Raw genomic sequence first — 22,252 nt, 5'->3', positions numbered from 1 at the left:
TTCGATATCATACAACTAGATGCTGGAATATTTTCTCCTTATATCTTTGCTAATGCAACATAGTCCTGACCTACAATACCCTCACCCCCAATGCTGGAGTACTCTTACTACTTGTGAATTAGTAAGTAAGAGCTCAAATGATGATGTGCAATTGTGCATTAGGAATGGAGACAACCACACTCACTCACAGACACCCCTCCCCCCCATTTCTTTCTTTCACCCTTTGAATTTTATTTTCTCTGTACAAAACAGTTTTCTTCTACAAGTAATTCTAACAAAGGGTGATGGCTTGGTGATCAATGATTGCACGCCCCACATGTTGAAGACTTATGAAATTTGAAGCAGTAGCTGAATGGAAAGGACATTTAGAGCAATACTGGATTCCCAGAAGTGAGTAGTGCAGAGGTGCGAAATCTGGTATTGTACAAATTCAGTGTCTAGTCTTGCTGCCTTTACTTACCCTCTGGGACCAGTGCCATTGACTTTAGTAAGACAAGGCTGCAGATCATACTATGGGCCAATGATAAAAGTTGACATGTCTGGCAGCAAACTCATCCTGGAGAAGTTAGGAACAGTCTGAGAAGGGAAGGATCTGGAGCTCTATCGCACTATTTACCTCTCAGAAACATTAGCTCTATAGTCAGGCCAGGGAACCTTGATTGAGAAACTCACAACTAGCACCTCAAAGACCAGGTGGCCGGAATACATGAAATTGCAACCGCAGAGGATGACGTGAGCCAATCCTGGTGCTTGTGTAGACGCTGCCTCTGGGGACTGTTGTCAAGGTCCGTGCAGGGAGCTGCTGTACGTGTCAATAAAGGCTGTATCAAGCAGGCACACAGGAGCCTAAAACGGGGAACCCTATCTGTCCACATGGCCGTATACAAAAGCGCCAGGGTACAAAACGAGCGTGGTGCTAGAACTGTTTAGATCGGAGCTATAAATAGTCCTTGTCTGCAAATCGGACTCTTCACGCTAGGTTTGTGCCCCGTGTTCACCCAGGGCGCTGGAGGGGAGCTGCCCAGACGGGCTCTAGGCTCTGCCGGGGGTGGGGGGACGCTCCGGATCCTGGCGCTGCAGGAGGGGACTTTCCCCGGCGCTGGGGCTGCCCGCTGGCGTTTGGAGAGAGCCTTTCGGTGGGAGTTTAGCGCAGCCAAGCGACGGGCCGGAGCCATCCAGCAGCTCGGCAACTTTGTCGCCACGGAGCAAGCCCCCCAGCTCGGTGCGCTGGCGAGGGGAGGAAAGAAGGGGAGCGAGAGAAGCGAGGGCAGAAGAGCCGGAGGAAGGGCTCAGGCTGGGCGCCTCCCCGAGCGGAGATGTGGGGCTGGGCTCTCTGGGGAGCCCCCACTCGAGGGATCTCCTAGCCACCGCGGAGCGATGCTCAGGGCGCCTGGCGCGGCTGCTTTCGGTGTCTTTCCCTGCACTGGCTCTTTGCCTAGCGGACGGGGCTCCCTGGCCAGCCGCCTGCCCTGGAAGCCTCGGGGGAGGCGGGGGGTGGGTGGGTATTTTGGGGTGGTGGTAAGCGATCAATGCTGCTCAGCGACGCTCTGGGGAAGGAGGGTCCCCCTGGCTGCCACCCGCTGGGGCTAATGGCTGGCGCTGGACCCCCAAGGCGCCTGGAGTGACGGGAGCTGCTGGCCACCACTCCCATGGCCAGGAAGCTGCTCCAGGCTTTGGCTGCTCGGCGGTGAGAGGCGCGCCAGGGATCGGAGGAGGAGGAAGCTGAGCTGGGAGGGGGAAGGGGGCCGGTCGCTTCTCCCGGCTCCCCGGCCGCTGGCTGTCAGTGATGTGGAGACTGGGTTTGTGGTGGCTCCTGAGCAGGGTCTGTCTGCTACTGCTGCCGCCCTGCGCCCTGGTGCTAGCCCGGGTGCCCGGCTCCTCCTCCCACCCGCAGCCCTGCCAGATCCTCAAGCGGATCGGGCACACGGTGAGGATCGGGGCGGCTCACCTGCAGCCCTGGGCGGTCACCTCCCGGACCACCCGCGGCTGGAGCTGGGGGGCGCGCCATGCAGCCCAGCTCGGAGGCGCACCGGAGCCCGCTCCCGGAGCGCAGGGGGAAGGGAGCCGAGGGAGCAAAGAGGGACAAAGTGCGCACAAAGCAGCCCAAACTGCCAGGGCGACAGGCTGGAAGGGCGCCGGGATTCAGAGGCAATGGATCGGGACCGGCCTCGGGAACAGGGCGCAGCTGGGCACCGGGAACCCGACTGGCAACGAGAGCGGAGACCAGGAGCTGCTGCTGCTGCCCAGGGACGCGCTGCTCTCTGGGGTGGAGAACCTGAACCGCGTGAGCGGGCTGCTGCCTTATAACCTGTCCCTGGAGGTGGTGATGGCCATCGAGGCCGGGCTGGGGGACCTGCCTCTCTTGCCTTTCTCTTCCGCCAGCTCCTCCTGGAGCAGCGACCCGCTCTCCTTCCTGCAGAGCCTCTGCCACACGGTGGTGGTGCAGGGGGTCTCCGCCGTCCTCGCCTTTCCGCAGAGCACGGGGGAGATGCTGGAGCTGGAGTTCGTCTCCTCGGCCCTGCGCATCCCGGTGATCAGCATCGTGCTCCGGGAGTTCCCGAGGGAGAGCCAGGTAAGGGCCCAGGGGCGGTGCATTGGGGATGGGGCAAGGGGCAGTGAGGAGGGGGGTCCGCTGTGAATCGAGCAGGGGTAGAGGGCAGCTCGCCCTGCCCCAGACGAACTATAACTATCTAGCGCCTCACTCCTGGGGTGTCCCGAAGAGCCGCGGGGCGTGGGCGGGTCCCGGGGGGGAAACGCCCCAAGTAGCGCGGATCAGGAGAGGGGACAGGGCTCTGGAGTGAGCGGGCGCAATGGCTCCTCCATTCAGCACCACGGACAACGACGCACCTAAACGGCGGCCTCAAGCTAGCGGGGAGGACGCTGGCCAAATTGCTGCTGCCACCTGCTCTGTAAATACCCCGGTGCGGGGCAGCCCATGTGCACTCAGCGGCTTCACCAAACAGGGGAGCCCACTTTCCAAGATAACCTTTCCCAGCAGGGTGCTCGTCTGAGGCGCAGGGACTATACATAGTTGGCAATTTCAAAACATGCGTCATCAGTGTCACACACTCACTGACTCTCACTCTCTCACGCACACACACCTGTGTATAGGTTGTAGGAGAAACAGCAGCCACCCCTAGATTAAGGTTGTCTAACATTTTTGTAGCAGGCTAGACTTCCTTCAAGCAGGCAGGCACAGTGCTCTTTCTATTCAATTTGTTCCTGAAGAACATTTCCTACTGGTTTGTTCCATCACACACAAAAAAAGTTACCAATATAAAATATGCAGCAAAGGCCCTCAGATTTGTTAGGTATCAATCTCAGGCTGCCTGGCTTCGATATTTGGATTCCTTGGAGTGGACTGGTAGCCATGAAATGTACTGACAAATGCAGAACACAAGTTTTAAAACACCTTATTTTCCACCTCAAGGCAGACCTTTTTTTTGCTGTTGGATGCACATTTAAAAGCCAAAGTGTAGGGAAGCAGACTTTAACTGAAAGGAAAGTGGACCGTGGTGCCCTTCAAGTGGATCTTATCCCATCAAGAGCCAATATAGGAGAGTAAAGGGTTAAAAAGTCAAATATATCAGAGTGAAAAGGGAGAAGCCACTCCAAAATTGAACTGGTTAATCACAAATATTGACATTAGAATGATAAAGGTAGAGATCTGGCATAGTATGTCCATGCCCAGAGCACTCTGTGATGCTGTGGAATTCACCCAACAGGAATTAGGCAAGTAGGTGCTTTCAGAAATTTCATCATGTGCCTCTAGTTGCATATCTGAATGACTAAATAATGTTAAAAAATCTGACCTTTTGTCAAATTCTACATTCCTGGAGCTACTATCACAACAACAGAACATGGTACCCTATTCATTGCAGCAGAAGAAGTCATTTAGATTGAAAATTTAGAATTATCCCACACCACACACAATGCTGTATAGAGTACAACATGCCATTCTTGTCCAGCTTTCTATTCAATATCTAATGCCTAATGTATTCTGATAATAAATCTAAACATAATTATTACCAAGGAACACTGTTTACTTCATGAAGTTCTCCTTAAATAGTAATCATAATATTATCAGGAAACTGTAGCAATTTACAGATATCATTGGGCAAAACAGATCAGGATTTATTTCATTTTAATATCAGTGCAAATCACACTGAAGTTTTGACAGACCATTAATTTGAAGGCAGAAGTTCTTGACCAAAGATACCAAGAAACTGAGTCTTGCTTAGCATTCTTCTATGCAATATTACATGGAATGTTTACATACACCGACAAAATAGTTTACCTTCCAATCCCGAGATTTCTGATTGCCATTCACCAACTTTTCCAGGGAGATGACTCATAAGCATATGGTTGAAAATGAAATCACTCTACAAAACTGAGTCGGTGGTATGGAGAGAGTATGGATATAGGTAGTGTTGTTGGAAGTATGTGTGAGGAGGTTGAGTATTTTTGTAGCCATCTTCTCTGAATTTTCATACTGAAGAAGTTTGTTTTAAGGGTGAACTACAAATGAAGCATCAGCTGTTCAGTTTTACCAAGATTTATTATTAAAAAGAAACCTCACAAAACCATGCAGTGCAGTAAAACAATAAACAGCTAAAGATCTTCGTAGTGAGTTCAGTGTGAGATGACACTCTCAGAGATGATAAGATATAGCAGGAGGGGACAAGGAGACGTTATGCCTTTCTGGTTATTCACATATACACTGGTTCTGTGCTCCAACAGGTTTCTCTAGTATCTGATATCAAGGCATGGAATATTTTGAGGCATCACTGGGCAGTGGGAACCAGCTGATTGTGGCTTTGAGGCATTAAATAGGAAAATAAAGATACATTTTTAGATTAAATAGTGACTCTCTGCTAAAATGGCAAATTTGGGCATACAGCAGATGATGCTGCTGCTGCAGCAAATGGAATTTTGACCTTTAATTTGCAGTTCAGTTGTAAAATCAAGCTTATGCTTAAAAAAGGCTTTGTAGTGTCAAAGGATACTGAGTGCCAAATGGTATGACCTTATTGGGTAAGTGGTACCTTCAGAAGTGATATTGACCCACTAGTCCCAAGTAAGTCTGGGTGCTTGTGAGTAGGCAGGCATTTGGGGAAGTGGGCATAGGGAGAAGGCAGTCTTCTGTCAAATATAATAATCAAGGAGATGTTTCCAAAACAGAAGTCATTGTTGGCGAAGTAGTAACGCTGTTACAATATTTGATAGTTTTAAAACTACATCATCATCCTAAATTTGTCTGAATCCATATATGTAAGTTTATAAAGGCTCTCTCAATACCATACAAAGCTTACACTATTTCATTTGCTTTAATGTTCATTTTCTCCCATCCCACACAGTTTAGTATTAAAATGTTATGAATCATGCCTCTTGTAGACTGAGAGAGATATGAAGGAGCCTCTTTAAAAGGGGGCTTTTGATTAGCCTCCAGCTTCACATGCAAAGAGGCGTTCAGTTGATTTTTGCTTTCATCCAACTCCTGCTGAGTTATTCTGGTTCAGGAATACTTCCTACATGTACACTATTAGGACTATGGGGCCTGATTATCATTTAAGCTAAGGTCTCTTTAAGCATCCAGAGTAGTGTTGAAGGCCAAAGTAACCAAGAATCAGGCCCTGTCTGGACAGCAACCTGAGAATTTTTAATCCATCTGAATGCGAACTTCGAAGGCACAACAGGTATTTTGGTCATACAAATGTTGTTTTGTATCTTTCCTGTGTTAGGTGGAAGCTCTTGGTTGTGCAATTGTCTACCATTAAAAGCAGGAATATGTGTATTTGCTCTCCTGTGTTTACTGCTTCAGAACCAAAGCCTCCTCATAAGCTCAGGGTTAGATCTCTATCATTTTCCTTCAACAGTATGTATGTGTTCCCCAGAAACAGTGTGATTCTTGTTTTTACAATGTGCACATTCTGCATAGGGATGTGTGCAGTACCAGCTATAGGACTACTAGAATTTCCACAGTCCACTGTATTTACAACTACAGTCCCACTGTCTATAACCTCTGAGTCCATAAAAGAAGAGACAGCCAATGGAAAGGTGTCCTTGTTTGTATAGTGTTGTTTTTCAGTAGGTGATTGAACAGCCCTTGTTTAGAGACTGGGAAACCAATACTGGCATCAGTTTGGGAAGTAATATTAGTTCCTTCTATAGTTTTAGCTCTTTGGTTTCCTTGCTTTGACTCCAAGTGTAATTTTATATATTATTACACACCTCATCTAACTGGAAATCCTCCTTCTCACAGGGTGACCTACAGATTAGCAGATTCAAAAGCCTATTTAAATAATTTATTTGGCATTTCAGCCTTGTATGTGACATGGGGTGGTTTGATTCACCATATTCCCTGTGTCAATAGGCTTTGTACGAGTAGAAGAATTGCATGACGGATGGAAAATATGGCGTTATTTCCTGTGTGTGGTCTCTGACTTCAGTTCATCCAGATTGAAGAGAATCCTTTTTTGGACTCAACAAGCACTGTAGCTAAATTTCTAAATAAACATTTCAAAATGAAAAGTCAAAATGTTTCATTTCAAAAATGTCAAAACAAAACTGACTTTTCTGAATTTTTTCCCTCTCATATTTTATTTCACAGAAATGATTCACTCAATTGGACCCAAATTCACAAATAGTTTCATTCAACCAAAAAAATCCATTCTTTTGTCAAACAAAGTAGTGCTGAAAAAAACTATGCCCATCTCTAAGTGTAAGGGACATTTTTCATTGAATATATACAGATTAATTGTCCAGAAGAGCCAACTCATGCTCATGTCTGCCTCTCTCTGTAGGTATATGTGGATAGCATATTACTAAATTGTTGAATGGAAAAGACAGAATTATCAATAATAATGCAAACGTTCAGTAAATATTTCTGTTTTGAATTTGGGGAATAAAAACAGATAATTTAGTCATATCATACGATGATGAGAACATGCTTTCCATTCCACTAGTATTGTGGGACAATGTTAAATGGCAGCTACTCAAGTCAGACATGTTAAACCAACAGGTCCAGATAGTTTGCATCCAAGAGTTTTAAAAGAGCTGGCTGATGAGCTCGCTGGACTGTTAATTTTGATTTTCAACAAGTCTTGGAACTTTGGGAAGTTCCAGAAACCTAGAAGAAAGTTAATATTGTACCAATATTTTTCAAGGGTAAACAGGATGACTCAGGTAATTATAGGCCTGTCAATCTGACATCAATCCTGGGCAAAATAATGGGGGGAGGGGTGTCACCAGGAGACTACCACTGCACCCCACCTCCAAGCATGCACTGCTATGCCCAGTCCCAGTCAAGGTGGTTTATTCATTTATAGCAAAGTTAACAAGCAAACAGAATGCAGCCTTAAGTCAATACCTGACCCCCAGGCTTCAGGGCCACCACAGGGGACCCACCACAGTAGTTAGCCCTACTCCAGTGTGGCCTCTGCTGACCAGGGCTAAGCTGGTATCAGTCCTTCCTTCCAGGGCTCCACTTGCCTAGCTCTCTCCTCCCAGTTGCCTACGAACAGGCCTTTATAGACCCAGGTGTAGCTGAGCCCCTTTTTAATTGGCTGGCTTGGGCTCAGCCCATCCACAGAGACCAGCTCCCCTGTGACAGGTGGATATGGGACTTTATTAATAAATAATTAAAGGAAGATGATATAATTAATGTCCAACAACATGGGTTTATGGAAAATAGAGCCTGTCAATCTAACTTGATATTCATTATTTTTATGAGACTACAGGGTTGATTGACGAAGATAATAGTATTGATGTAATACCGGTAGATTTCTGCAAGGCATTTGACTTTATACTCAACATTGTGATTCAAAAACTAGAAAGATATAAAATTAACATGTTTTCTTGGACTAACTTCTGTTGGTGAGAGAGACAAGCTTTCAAGTTTACACAGAGCTTTCTGTGTAACCTCAAAAATTTGCCTCTTATACCAATAGAAGTTGGTCCCCTAAAAGATATTACCTCATCCACCTTGTCTCTCTAATATTCTGGGACCAACATGGCTACAAAAACATAAAATTAACATGGCACATATTAAGGGGATAAAAAGCTGATTAATTGATAGGTCTCAAAACGTAACTGTAAACAGAGAACAACCATCAAGCAAGTGCGTTTCTAGTGGGGTCCCACAGGGATCGGTTCTTGTCCCTATTCTATGTAACATTTTTATCAATGACCTGGAAAAATACCCACAAAATTATCACTGATAAAGTTTGAAGATGACACAGAAATTGGGAGAATGGTAAATAATGAAGAGGACAGATCGCTGATACAGATTGATCTGAATCTCTTGGTAAACAAACAATATGCATTTTAACATGGCTACATGGGAACAAAGAACGTAGGGTACGCTTACACAATGAGGGATTCTATTCTGAGGAGCAGTGACTGAAAAAGATTTGGGGTTCATGGTGACAGTCAGCTGAACAAGAGCTCCCAGTATGACACTTTAGCCAAAAGGACTTATGTGATCCTTGGATGCATGAACAGGAGAATCTTGTTTTACCTCATAATTTGGCACTGACTTGACTGCTCCTAGAATACCGTGTCCAGTTCTGATGTATACAATTCAAGAAGGATGATGATAAACTTGAGTGCTTTCAACGAAGAGCCACGAAGATGATTAACAGATTAGAAAATATGCCTTATAGTGACTTAGCTCCTTGGGTTTATCTATTTAGTTTAACAAAGAGAAGGTTAAGTGGTGACTGGATCACCATTTAGGCAGCTACATAGGGAACACATTTTTGATAATGGGTTCTTCAGTCTAGCAGAGAAAAGTACAGCATAATCCAATGGCTGAAAGTTGAAGCTAGACAAATTCAGACTGGAAATAAAACAAAATTGTAACAGTGAGGATAATTAACCATTGGAACAACACCAAGGTCATGGTGGATTCTCCATCACTGACAATTTTTAAATCAAGATTGGATGTTTTTTCTAAAAGATCTGCTCTAGAATTATTTTGGTGAATTTCTGTGGCCTGTATCATACAGGAGATCAGACTAAATGGTCACATTGGCCTTGGAATCTATTAATCTAATTATATATGTGCACAGTATATTGGTAAATACACGCCTGTGCAAAATGTGAAAGTGCACGTTCCAACAGGTTGAAAGATGATGCTGAACTTTTTGATGTGTTCCCCTGTATTTGCTTCATTGACTCTCACTTGAAATGAATTACCAGCTTTGAAACGTTGAGGGGGATGGTAAGTGAAGAACAGTTCCAGCAGCCACCTGGAAGGTTTCCATTTGGCATTGCATTGGAAAGATTTGATCTGCAGCATGCTGGCTAATTAACTTTTATCTAAAAGGTTTCAGTCACCTGAATCTGAATGGCTGCAGTCAGCAGATGGGGGGTTGGGGGAAACAGCACAGGTGCACCATCAGCCACTGCTAGCGAGTAGTAAACAGGGAAATTACTGTGAGCGGCTGATCATTATGATGTGGGATAAATCAAATGTCAGGACAATCAGAGGTGGGCATTACTTCCCCTTTCTCACCCATGTATTTTATAATCTTTGCTGTTTCTTACCAGCTTTCATCTGTGATGACAGTTTCTGAAGCTGCTTGAAAAATATTTAGGATGCATTATATAGGGTATGAATATGCTGCACAAGCATTTTTCCCTAAAGGCCAACTCTTGACTCATTTAAGGAAGAGAGAGACATCTTTGCCCACGGCTTTGTATCTTAATACGGACTCAAAAACAAGATAGATTTTCAAGAGTAAACAAGTGTTTTTATTTAAAAATGGAATCTCATTTATAAGAAGAAGATAACACTATAGGATGCAGCAATTAATAGCCAGAGGGATTAGCTATCTTTTGCATGCTGACTCTTTCAGTCATGCTGTTGAAAACAGTTGCATCCCCTCATTTTAATGGCGTATTTACTCAAACAGATTTTTCATGTGTTTTGCAAAAATTGGTATTATTTTGGCTCAGTTCAAAGTTTGCCAATTTTCCAGTGGGGATTTTACATGAAAGCATAAACTATTTATCATTTCTTCTGAGCTTGTGAACTTTACTAATATTTATGAGTTGAAAAGCTCACCATAGGAAACCATATGTTTATCAGGCTTTTTACTGTATTGAGTACATAAAAACTTAGTTACATAGGAAAGATAAATATAAACCTGGACGTGTTGCTGTCAGCTAAGTGTCACTCTCTTTAGAACTTGTATTGCAGTTATCTTAGGTATAATTTATCTTTTCTTTTCCATTAATACCGGGAAGTTAATTTTTACTACAATATTGGAAGGGAAATAAAGTGAAACAAACCTTTTCGTTTCAATGTCCTCATTTTAAATGACTTACAATGATGAGGATGACATTAAAACAAACATCTTACAAGTGAATTAATAGACAACACTAACTGTCGTAAGGGAAGTAGAAATAATTAATTAATATTAGACAAAACCACATGTATTTTTAATGCCAGAATCTTAAAACTGAGCGTGCCATTGCACAAAAGTATACCCAGCAATTTATTGTTATTCCCTGGAGTTTGGGGCAGAGGGGTGAGAGAGAAGAGAGAGGAGAATTTACTCTGCTCGGAGATAGTTTTTAACCTATGCTCTATTTTCCCAGCCATTTGACAGCTCACACATGAAATGCATCATCCTTCAATGACGATTAAGGATGCTATCTTGCCCTCAGCCCATGTGTGGAATTCCTGCTAATGTCAATGGGACTCTGGTGCCATAAATGATGGTGAGACTATAGTCCAAGATTTGTTTCTCTCTATTTTGTGAAACTAATTATGCAGTCTCCTGTGCAGATAAATGATCTGTTGCGGTTCTGGGTTATTTTCCAACCATATGGAGGAACAGATCATGTAGTCCTTGCTCATGCAAAACTCCCACTGACATAATAAAATTGCATCTTTCTCGCACTTTCCTTCTTTAAAGATTCTAGTGGTAGTCGTCCTTGAGGGACACAGGATACTGAGCTACGCGGGCCTTTGGTCTAGTAAGGTATGTCAGTTCACATGTTTTATCTCTACGACGGATGCAAGGCCAAGGCGAAAATTGGCTGAGTAATCCATGCCACATAGCCACAGTTGGTTTTCAAATCCATTAGCAGAGAAAAGGTCAGTATTTAAATAAGATAATTTTAGCAGTCTTCTTAATTCTTGAAACTTAAGCCATTTACATTTTTTCAAAGTGAAACTTAAAAATGAAAATGCAGCATTTATGTTTGTTCCTCAAAGATTTATGGGGAGAAAAAACTCCTCTTTTTAATAATCAACTCCTTAAGTGCTCTGATGTGAACTGTAGCTATACACTAGTCCCACAAATAGCCTGTCACACTTTATAATGCTCTCTGGCATCCTCCAATTAAAGACCTTGCAGTGGCAGCAACCATAGAGAAGCCAAAACTGTCATTTATTCAATCATCTCTGTGACCACTTTTTTATCAGTATGAATTATTTGCATGGTATTGGGTACTTACATGCCTGCTAAAGTAATTAGTGTTGTGCTTTCATCCAATTATACCCATAAGATCTCTTTAGTGAGTGTAATCCTTCACACAATATTTATTACATTCTCGCTATGCTGCATTTTATTCCGTGTTATCTTTCACCATGCAAATATTAAATTGTTCAGTTATGAACTGATAATGGGAAAGGATTCACTCCCTAAATACATATTTATATGGCATTAAAAAACAAGCCTGGGGATCATCAGGAGCCAAGAAGTTGTACAATCATGACCGTTTGTAGCCATGTGATTTTATTTTGTTATTCTTCTCTTCCCTTCTGTTTGTTTGTTACACTCTCTCATTCCATCTTGTCACAGTTTAGACCAGGGGTCGGCAACCTTTCAGAAGCGGTGTGCTGAGTCTTCATTTATTCACTCTAATTTAAGGTTTTGCGCGCCAGTAATACATTAATGTTTTTAGAAGGTCTCTTTCTATAAGTCTATAGTATATAACTAAATGATTGTTATATATAAAGTAAATAAGGTTTTTTAAATGTTTAACAAGCTTCATTTAAAAATTAAATTAAATTAAAATGCAGAGCCCTCCGGACCGGTGGCCAGGACCTGGGCTGTGTGAGTGCCACTGAAAATCAGCTTGCGTGCTGCCTTTGGCACCCGTGCCATAGGTTGCCTACTCCTGGTTTAGACTGTAAAGTCTCCAGGGTAGGGATGGTCTTTATCTTTGTGTTTATACAGTGTCTGGTACAATGGGTCGCAGTCCTCATAAAGGCCTCTAGGAACTACTGTAATATTTATATAACAATTATAATAATAAATAATAATAATAATAATAATAATAATTAACAAGACCTGATTTTCAAAGTCCTCAGCACCCACAATTGAAGTCAGATTTTAAAAAAAGCACTTAGGCACTAAAATAAGCCAAATTTTAGTACCAATGAGACAGAATGTCATGTCTTCCCCCAACGTATCGACAACGCATACATAATAGATGTGTAGCTATTTGCAAGTGAGGTGTCATCTTTGAGTATTTAGAACTTGTGCAATATTTCTTACCACAAGCACAAACTGCAAATTGATATCCATGATGCAACCAATGCAAAGTGGGTGCTTATCATGTAATAGATATGTGGATTGTTCAGGAATTGGACAGAGTTGTCCAAATCATATTACTCTTGTGATCATTGCTTTGGTTGAAGGAAATCAATTACAAATGCACCCTTTGGTTAAGCCAATGCAAAAAAGTGCGGCAACAAGACTCCAGTCCACGCTCCAGCTGCTACTGCAGCCACAGGGTGCGCAGTGTTGACAGTGCCTACACCTATTTCCATTCTGAGGGAATAGCTGGCATAGTCAGGGATCTGCCACCCCTGCCCTACCTCCAGCTTACTCATTCTCCACTCCATAGCAGCACTCTCCCACTGATTTACACCTGGTGTACATCAAGTTCGTTTAAGCTAAAGTCCTCGCAGCACCAGGGGCAACCCTGGCATGAGCTTACATCATTGCCTTCTCTAGCTGGTGACTAAATGCCCCAGTTTTGCCCACAGTTGGTGGCAGCAGATCAAACCATTCTGTTTATTAGTAGTAACGGTTTTAAGTGCATTATGCAAGGCATTTTATAGAATGCTTAAATTCTCCCACCAACTAGCTGGTAAAATGCTATCTAGAATCTGTTGCTGCAAGGCGGTGCTGCATACTCATTCTTTTTTCAACATCCAGGATGAGGTGAGGGATTGGGGACGCTGCCAAATCTAACTTCCTTTCCTGGAAGACTGATGCAGAATGTCTTATTCAGCGGACAGAGGCATGAGTATTTGGAGGATCCAAACTGAAATTGGGAAAAGTGCCCAGCGAAATAGATTTTTGTTTGTCTTCTTTATTGCAGCTTCTCCAACTCCTGAAGCAGTAATTTATCCAATAGAGGCAAATGTAGCTTGGCTTATAGGTTCCTGTCAAATTCATGGATATTGTTGTTCTGTCATCCCTTTCTTTCAGTTGTCAGGGAGCAGAAGGTGCTTCTACACTCCACTTACAGCCCGCCAGTGAGTTAAAAAACTGTAGGATATTTTTGCGCATATAGGTTCTTAAGCTGGGTTCCCTGTGATCCATTGTGATCGGAGTCATTGTTATTAGTCATCATTTGTGAGAACATAAGCAGCCACAATTCTTAATGAAAATGTTTGAGACGCCTGATGTTTTCACAGTTTTTGTTACAGACCCACTAAAACAAATTCTAGGATGCATGTTTTCATTATTTGTTATTCTCACCAAAAAAAAAAAAGAAAAGTCATGCAGTCAAGGAGGAAAAAAAACCCTAATAGCATGTGACTTACATGACCAGTCACGCATAATAAATACTGAGAAGGTAATAAAACCTGTTTGCAAACAATCCAGCAGCTGGCAATTATGTGTCAGAAATGCTTAGTGAATATTTATCAAAAATGAATATATTTGCATAAATCAGGAGAGTGTAAATCTGTGGGTGTAAATTAGCACTGCTCCGCTGTCCTCAAGAATTGGGACCCAGATTCTACACTGCTGTACATCTCGTGGTCATTTACACCAGTGCAAAGTGGGAATAAATCGTTGCCTTCCATATTGGATCATCAAAAAGAACAGGAGTACTTGTGGCACCTTAGAGACTAACAAATTTATTTGAGCATAAGCTTTCACGGGCTACAGGCCACTTCTTTGGATGCAGCCCGTGGAAGCTTATGCTCAAATAAATTTGTTAGTCTCTAAGGTGCCACAAGTACTCCTGTTCTTTTTGAGGATACAGACTAACACGGCTGCTACTCTGAAATCTGTCATATTGGATCATGTTACACACCCCACTTGCATTTATATTAATGACTACACAAGATGCAGGGCTACCATGATCTGTTTACCAAAAATAGGCTAAAATTATCGCTGCTACTATTATTTCGTGTACTACAGTAGTATTCAGAGACCCTTGTCAGGATCCTAGGTCAGTTGGGCAAGGTGCTGTAGAGTTAGAGACGGTGCCCCTGCTTGGAAGGATTTGTAATCTGAGAAGAAAAGCAACATGCAAAGTGTCTCCCCCTCTCCTCCCAATCAAATTCTGTGTGTACATTTGCTATTTTTATACTTTTCGAATTGATAATTACATAAATAATATTGACTTGCACTCACTGTGCCTAAGCCTAGCCATTAAGTATTGGCTGATTGCCTGTAGGTGGTGCTAAACTTGTAATGAATATTTTTGGAAACCAAGGGCCAGATCCTCAGTTGGTGTAAATCATCATTGATCCATTAAAGTCAATGCCAAGGAACTGGTCCAAAGAGATTCTAACTATATTGATGAGCATTATGTAAGTACCTATCTGTACTGGACTGAATGAGACTAGGTTAGACAGAAGGAAGGAAGGAATCAGTGGCCAAACTCATCCCTGGTGTGCCTGCATTGATTCATTTGGCCCAGTGGTTTGAAAGTATTTTAATTCATTGTAGCCAGAGTTTAGCCGAATCAGACTTTGAAGCACCATTCGCTGAAAGGTTTTGTAACTAGACCAAATATCTCCTACAGCTTTCTTAACACAGCATAAATAGTAATGCAATGCCATGTATTGCAGGCATAATAATTTTTAGCATTTATAATGTTTCACATGTACAAAGAGCTTTGCAATCATTAACTAATTATCACAGCATCCCCATGAAGAAGGTACATATTATTGTTTTACATATAGGTAAACTGAGGCACTGAGCAGTTAAGGGACTTACCGAAGGTCACACAGTGAGTCAGGGTCATCAGTGGAACTAGAACTGAAGAGTCCCTACCACTCATTCCCATGCTCACTCCATTAAAGCATGCCACCTATCTTTAACATCGTATCCACAAAATTAAGTTTAAATCCTTAAAGGCATTAACTACTGGCAAATAAAGACTTTCTCTTTTAACCTGCCATAGTAGTTCCTTTCCAGAGTGCCCTAATGCAATAGTAAATGCAAATTTTTGCACGGAAGGACATGCAGCGCAAAGGCCCGTATTTCCAGATCAGCTTGATTTTTCATCATGAAGCTATCATTTACATGGTTACTGCTATGTGCTGGCTCAGGGGAAGATTGCCGTAAAATACTGTGCAAGAGCAAAAATAGTTAATGAGATTTTCATATCATGCCCAACACCAAAGGTTTTTGCCAATATGCACAACAGACAAAACTACTTTTACCCACAGGCAATTTTGTTTACCAGTACTGGCCTCCGAGACAGCTATATATTTGTTTGACTAAATATGAATGAGTCTCCTGCACTTTGTCCCTCTTCCCTCTCCTCACTTTACCTGGAAAGGGAAAGCTAAAAGACTCTTTAATCTGAGCAGGAGTTTATTTTTGAGGAGGAAAACCGTCACCTGGGAGTCCTCCCTTCCGACCTGTAGGAACAGCAGTAAGGGGGTGAATTTGAGGAGGGAGTAGGCCACAGCCATACCACAAAGCAGTCTCTGTGGGGAAGCCGCTCTATCTGCCACTGGCAATTTTTCACTAGAGAAATTTCAGCCTGGTTCTGTCTTGCTGGGGAGACAGGTCCTGGTAGGAAAAAGTCTGAGGCCGTTTCCACTTCCTCCAGGGGCAGCTGCAGGAATAGAGTGCTAACGTCGTTGGGCCCGCGTCAGCATCCTCCTGCTGCTAGCACAAGCATACTGCAAGTGGTCATGTCAGACATCATCACCGATGTAAGATGAGAGGATGCATGGCCCTATCCATGTGGGCTTTTGCCTTCCTGGAGTGCATTACGATGTGTTTACCTTTGGTCAAAAACAGGTGCCATGTAAAACATACCCGGGGCTAGATCTTCAGCAGGTGTCAATCAGCAAGGATTGGGGCCCAGATTCTACATTGCCGTGCACCTCATGTGGTCATTTACACTGTGCAAAGTGGGAATAAATCATTGCTATTCGTACTGGATAGTGTTTCATACCCCACTCACACTCACGTTGCTTGATATTTAATGACTACACAAGATGCATGCTTGGCCCTTAAAGGAAGTAGAGATACAAAAAGTCCTAGCTGGTGTAAATGGGTAAGTGTGGATCATTTGTCCTATAGCTTTCCTTTTTAAAGCATCCTTTAAGGTGGGGACAGAAATGGTCTGATCTCTGATTCACATTTTCCTCTTGCGTATTATAAACAGCATTAGAAGTAGCCGTTTAGTTGTGCACACCACAAGCCTTGGGCTAAACTTTGATTTATACCTCCAGACAATCCTGTTTAATCTCATTGCTGAATATTTTACAGTCAGGAAGACTGATTTCAGAAATCCCAGCATTCAAATGACTGAAAACGCTAGTGTCTGCTGAAACAAATGTCAGTTGAAAGAATATTGTTGCTACGCTTTCCTATACAAACAGTTCCTTTACATTAGTCTGAAAATAATCCACAAAATACTTACTGCTTATTTCAGGCAATATTTTATGCAACGAGCCAGTGTGTCCAGTGGTTTGAACAGGAAACTGGGAATTAAGAGACCTGGGTTTGGTTTCTCATTCTGCCAGAGACCTCTTGTGTGATCTGGGACATGCCACTTGACCTTGCTTTGCCTCTGATTCTCCCAACTGCAAAATGAAGATAATATTTACCCCACTTTGTTAACTAAGGGTTGTGCATTCTTAGAATGAAAGGCATTATCTGAAGTGCTTATGTAATGCCTCACACTCTGCAATGTGTTTATCCTGGGCGGTCAGGCAGTACTGTTATACCCATTTTACAGATGGAGAACTGAGGCACAGAGAGGCTAAGTGGCCTACTTTCACGGGAAGCCTGTGGCAGAGCAGGGATTCGAATCTAACACCCAAGTGTCAAGTTAATCCCTAATCACTGAGTCATCCTTCCTTTCTCTTCTATACATGTACAATCCTAGATCATCATCATTACAACACTGCTGATCACAGCCTCTCAGGTTTTGATATATACTTATTGGAAACTGCTTTTGTAACATGCTCAGGGCTCCCGGCAGAGGCAAATCTCCTGTTGACTACAGGGTCATGCCTGGATTCCAGAATCCCAAAGCAAGTTTCAAACATTACTAAAAATGATCCAACTTACAAACATTCAAATGTGCTGATATTGTGTCCGATCTTGTTTCTATCATAGTGAATTAATTTGGGCCTACGTAAGAAAAACTTGTGAATGGTGATTAAAAATTAAAAGTGAATACAGTAACTCCTCACTTAACGTTGTAATTATATTCCTGAAAAATGCAACTTTAAGCAAAATGATGTTAAGTGAATCCCATTTCCCCATAAGAATTAATATAAATGAGGGGGTTAGGTTCCAGGGAAATTTTTTTCACCAAACAAAAGACTAGACTATACACACACATACACACAGGCACAGTATACATTTTAAACAAACAATTAAATACTGGTACACAGTAATGATGATTATGAAGCTTGTTTGAGGTGGAGGAGTCAGAGGGTGGATATTTCCCAGGGAATGCCTTACTGCTAAATGATGAACTAGCAATTGGATGAGCCCTCAAGGGTTAACTCTCACACTCTACAAGGCAGCACAAACTGGAGGGAGGGGATACAGCATCAGAGACAGAGACAGAGACACACACCGTGTGTGTGTGAGAGAGAGAGAGATACACATTTCCCCTTTAAGTACACTGACCCTACTCTTAAGTACACTGCCTTGTTAATTAGATCAGCTTGCTGAGAGTGCAGCTGCTGCCAGCAAACCCCCTCCATCCTGAGCCCTGTCATGTGTCCCCCTGCTCTATGGAAGATAGGGTAAGTGGGGTGCAGGAGCAGGAGGGAGGAGGACACCCTGACATTAGCCCCCCGCTTCCTCCCCTGCCCTCCACACAGCAAGCAGGAGTCTCGAGCTACAAAGCAGAGGGCAGGAGCAGCACATAGCAGTGGAGGGAGGGACAGCTGGGTGCAGGCAATTGCTAGCCTGCTGGGTGGCTGCCACACAGGGAACTTAGAGGAGCAAGGAGCTGATGGGGGACTGCTGGTCCACCCTAGTTCCAGGCCCTCACCAGCTAGCTGCAATGGGCTGCTCTTCCTGCAAGCAGTGGACAAAGTAGGTGGCTGCCAAACAATGTTGGAAGGGAGCATTGCACAGCTTTAAACGAGCATGTTCCCTAACTGATCAGCAATGTAACAATGAAACAACATTAACCAGGATGACTTTAAGTGAGGAGTTACTGTATAAGTTACCAGCCTGCACTGAAATATTTAAAGGCCTGATGATGTTGTTTATAGATTATAAGTCCCAGGCCACATAGCTGATGAATACAACATATAGAACAAGGAGCAATGGTCTCAAATTGCAGTGGGGGAGGTTTGGGTTGGGTATTAGAGAAAACTATTTCCCTAGGAGGGTGGTGAAGCACTGGAATGGGTTCTCTAGGGAGGTGGTGGAATCTCCATCTTTAGAGGTTTTTAAGGCCCAGCTTGACAAAGCCCTGGCTGGGATGATTTAGTTGGTGTTGGTCCTGCTTTGAGCAGGAGGTTGGACTAGATGACCTCCTGAGGTCTCGTCAAACCCCAATCTTCTATGTTTTTATGATCTATATAGCCAGATCGAGCTCTTTGAGGAATAAAGTGAGAGACTGAAGGCAATTATTTTCTATCCTGAAGTAATTAATTGTATTCAGAGGAACAGATCCTGCAATCTTTCCTCATACAAGCAATCTCCTACTCAAGAAAGAAGCCTGGTTGAAGCTGATGGGATTATTTATATCAACAACAAGCGCTCAGCTGAGTAAAAGTTGTAGGAGTGGGACTCTGAAGATGGAGTAAGAAATAGGATTTGGTTATAATAAATCCTGTTACCAAAATAAGTTTGGGGTTAACTGAAATGGAAGAATTTGAATACTGTAAAATAGAACATTAAAGATACATGAAGGAATAGCGCATACGTGCATGGTGAGCTGTGCACTGGAAATTAGAAAAGAAGAGAGGCTGAACAGTTGATCTCGTTCTAGTGGTTCTTTAAAGCACGCATAGAGTGCCATCTAATGGCCCATCAGAACGGAATGTCAGGGCTAGAGTCACACACGTAGCTCACTGTCTGAATTGTTTGACTTTATTTAGTAATATTTGAGTCCCAGCACTGCTCAATATTGCTGTGGGGGTCGTAGAACATGTATTTGTAAAAGAAAAAGGAAAGTTCATATTTATCAAGTCATTTCTGCCAAGATCTGTGTAGCTCTGGTTTTAAGGATGGAAGCTAACAACATTCCAGTTCTTTGCTGAATGTCACAACAGTCCTTGAGGTAACAGGCAAAGAAGGGGTGAAATTCTGCCCTTATAAGTGGGCGGCAGGGGCAGCCCTGGATCAGTCACTCTGTTCCCTTGGGCAGATGTCATGGAGTCCCTGAGTGATGCTCTGGGCCTGCTCCCCACAAAGCCAGTCAGGACTTTGGGGAGCCTCCTCTCTCTTGGAGCAGACTGTCTTCAGGGCAAGAAGCTCACATGGCTTCACCTCCTGGGTGTGTCCTTGGAGCATTCAGCATGTGCCCCTCCATGCACTTCCCACAGCGAGTCTGCCCAGGCGGAGTCCTGGGGAAGCCAGAGGGTCCTGCACACACCCTCACTTCGCTTTGCAGTCAGACGTGACTCTTAGCCAGCGAGTAAAACAGAAGGTTTATTAGACGACAGGAACACAGTCTCAAGCAGGGCTTGTAAGTACAATCAGGACCCCTCAGCCAGGTCCAGAGGGGCAAGGATATTAGACCCCAGACTAGGGTTCCCTGCCTCTTCCCAGCCATCCCAAAAACTGAAACCCCCCAAAAAACCCTCCAGCAGGCTCCCTCCCTTTGTCCAGCTTCCCGGTAAAAGGTGTCGACTCCCCACCCCCTTTCCTGGCTCAGGTAGCGTCCCTCACCTAAAGTCATCCCCTGCTCTCCCATCCCCCATGCAGACAGCCCCAGTAAAACTAAATGACATTCCCAGGTCAATCCACCCTGCTCTCTACTGCGTCACAGCAGATCATTCCTTTTTCCTCATTGCACAGCCCAGTTACTCAGCCCGGACACAGGTAATGCCCCTGAGTTTTTCAGCATGGTGCTTATTGTGAAAGACTCAAAATGGGACACCCATTTTTTCGCTATACATGATGCAGTAGGAGGCTTCTGGGTACATGTCTGGCTCTGTTGATCTGTTTCCTTATTTCCTCGTGCGGGTACTGTAGTCTGAGAATGCTTGGTGGAGATTTTGTAGGTGTTGGTCTCTGTCTGAGGGGTTAGAGCAGATGCGGTTGTACCTCAGTGCTTGGCTGTAGACAATGGATCGTGTGATGTGCCCAGGATGGAAGCTGGAGGCATGAAGGTAGGCATAGTGGTCGGCAGGTTTTCAGTATAGGGTAGTGTTAATGTGACCATCGCTTATTTGCACCGTGGTGTCTAGGAAGTGGACCTCCCATGTAGATTGGTCCATGCTGAGGTTGATGGTGGGGTGGAAGCTGTTGAAATCGTGGTAGAATTTTTCCAGAGTTTCCTTCTCATGGGTCCAGATGATGAAGATGTCATAAATGTAGCATAGGTAGAGAAGGGACGTGAGTGGAAGAGAGCTGAGGAAGCATTGTTCCAGGTCAGCCACAAAAATATTGGCATATTGTGGGGCCATGCGGGTGCCCATAGCGGTGCCACTGATCTGGAGATATATATAGTCATCAATTTGAAATAGTTGTGTGTGAGGATAAAGGCACAGAGCTCAGCAGCCAGTTGTGCTGTGGCATCATCATGGATACTGTTTCTGACCACCTGTATTCCATCTGTGTGTGGGATGTGTGTGTAAAGAGCCTCTATATCCATGGTGGCTAGGATGATGTTTTCTGGAAGGTCACCAATGCACTGTAGTTTCCTCAGGAAATCAGTGGTGTCACGGAGATAGCTGGGAGTGCTGATGGCATAGGGTCTGAGTAGAGAGTCCACATATCCAGACAGTCCTTCAGTGAGAGTGCCAATGCCCGAGATGATAGGGCATCCAGGATTTCCGGGTTTGTGGATCTTGGTAGATAGAATAACCCTGGTCGGGGCTCTGAGGGTATGTTGATTTGTTCCGGTGTTAGTGTAGGGAGTGTCCTGAGAAGATGGTGCAGTTTCTTAGTGTATTCCTCCGTGGGATCTGAGGGAAGTGGCCTGTAGAATTTGGTATTGGAGAGTTGTCTGGCGGCCTCCTTTTGGTAGTCAGACCTGTTCATGTTGACAACAGCACCTCCTTTATCAGCCTCTTTGATGATAATGTCAGGATGGTTTCTGAGGCTGTGGATGGCATTGCATTCTGCACGACTTAGGTTATGAGGCAAGCGATGTTGTTTTTCCACAATTTCTGCCTGTGCACGTCGGCGGAAGCATTCAATGTATAGGTCCAGACTGTCATTTCGACCCTCAGGAGGAGTCCATGTGGAGTTCTTCTTCTTGTGCTGTTGGTGGGAGGGTAACTGTTTATCAGTGCGCTGTTCAGTGTTGTCCTGAAAGTATTTTTTGAGTTGGAGACGGCGAAAGTAGGCTTCCAGATCGCCGCAGAACTGTATCATGTTGGTGGGGGTGGCAGGGCAGAAAGAGAGTCCCCGAGATAGGACAGACTTTTCTTCTGGGCTGAGTGTGTAGTTGGATAGATTGACGATATTGCTGGGTGGGTTGGGGGTACCACGGTTGTGGCCCCATGTGGCAGGTAGGAGTTTAGACAGCTTACAGTCCTTTTTCCTTTGTAGAGAGGTGAAGTGAGTAATGTAGATCTTCTGTCTTATTTTAGTGAAGTCCGTTTGTATGGAAGTTTGGTTATTAATGAAAGTCTCCAGGTTGGAGAGCTCTATTTTGA

At 43.8% G+C, this 22,252-nt stretch overlaps 1 protein-coding gene across 2 annotated transcripts in view; it reads left to right on the top strand.

The window, feature by feature from the left end:
* The first annotated feature begins 1,533 nt into the window (after positions 1-1,533).
* Positions 1,534-22,252, top strand: part of GRIN3A (glutamate ionotropic receptor NMDA type subunit 3A) — a 78,678-nt gene continuing 57,959 nt past the window's right edge. The window contains exon 1 of one of the 2 annotated variants that reach the window (XM_050943042.1): positions 1,534-2,572. In XM_050943042.1, coding sequence (XP_050798999.1) covers positions 1,787-2,572 — 786 coding nt within the window. In that variant the 5' untranslated portion in view covers positions 1,534-1,786. The remainder of the gene's footprint in view (positions 2,573-22,252) is intronic. The other variant, XM_050943043.1, reaches the window with a different exon arrangement.

Source organism: Gopherus flavomarginatus, chromosome 3 (genome assembly GCF_025201925.1).
Source record: "Gopherus flavomarginatus isolate rGopFla2 chromosome 3, rGopFla2.mat.asm, whole genome shotgun sequence".
Taxonomy (NCBI): domain Eukaryota; kingdom Metazoa; phylum Chordata; order Testudines; family Testudinidae; genus Gopherus; species Gopherus flavomarginatus.
Note: the sequence above shows the minus strand (reverse complement) of the source record. Positions and strands in the feature narration are given on the sequence as shown.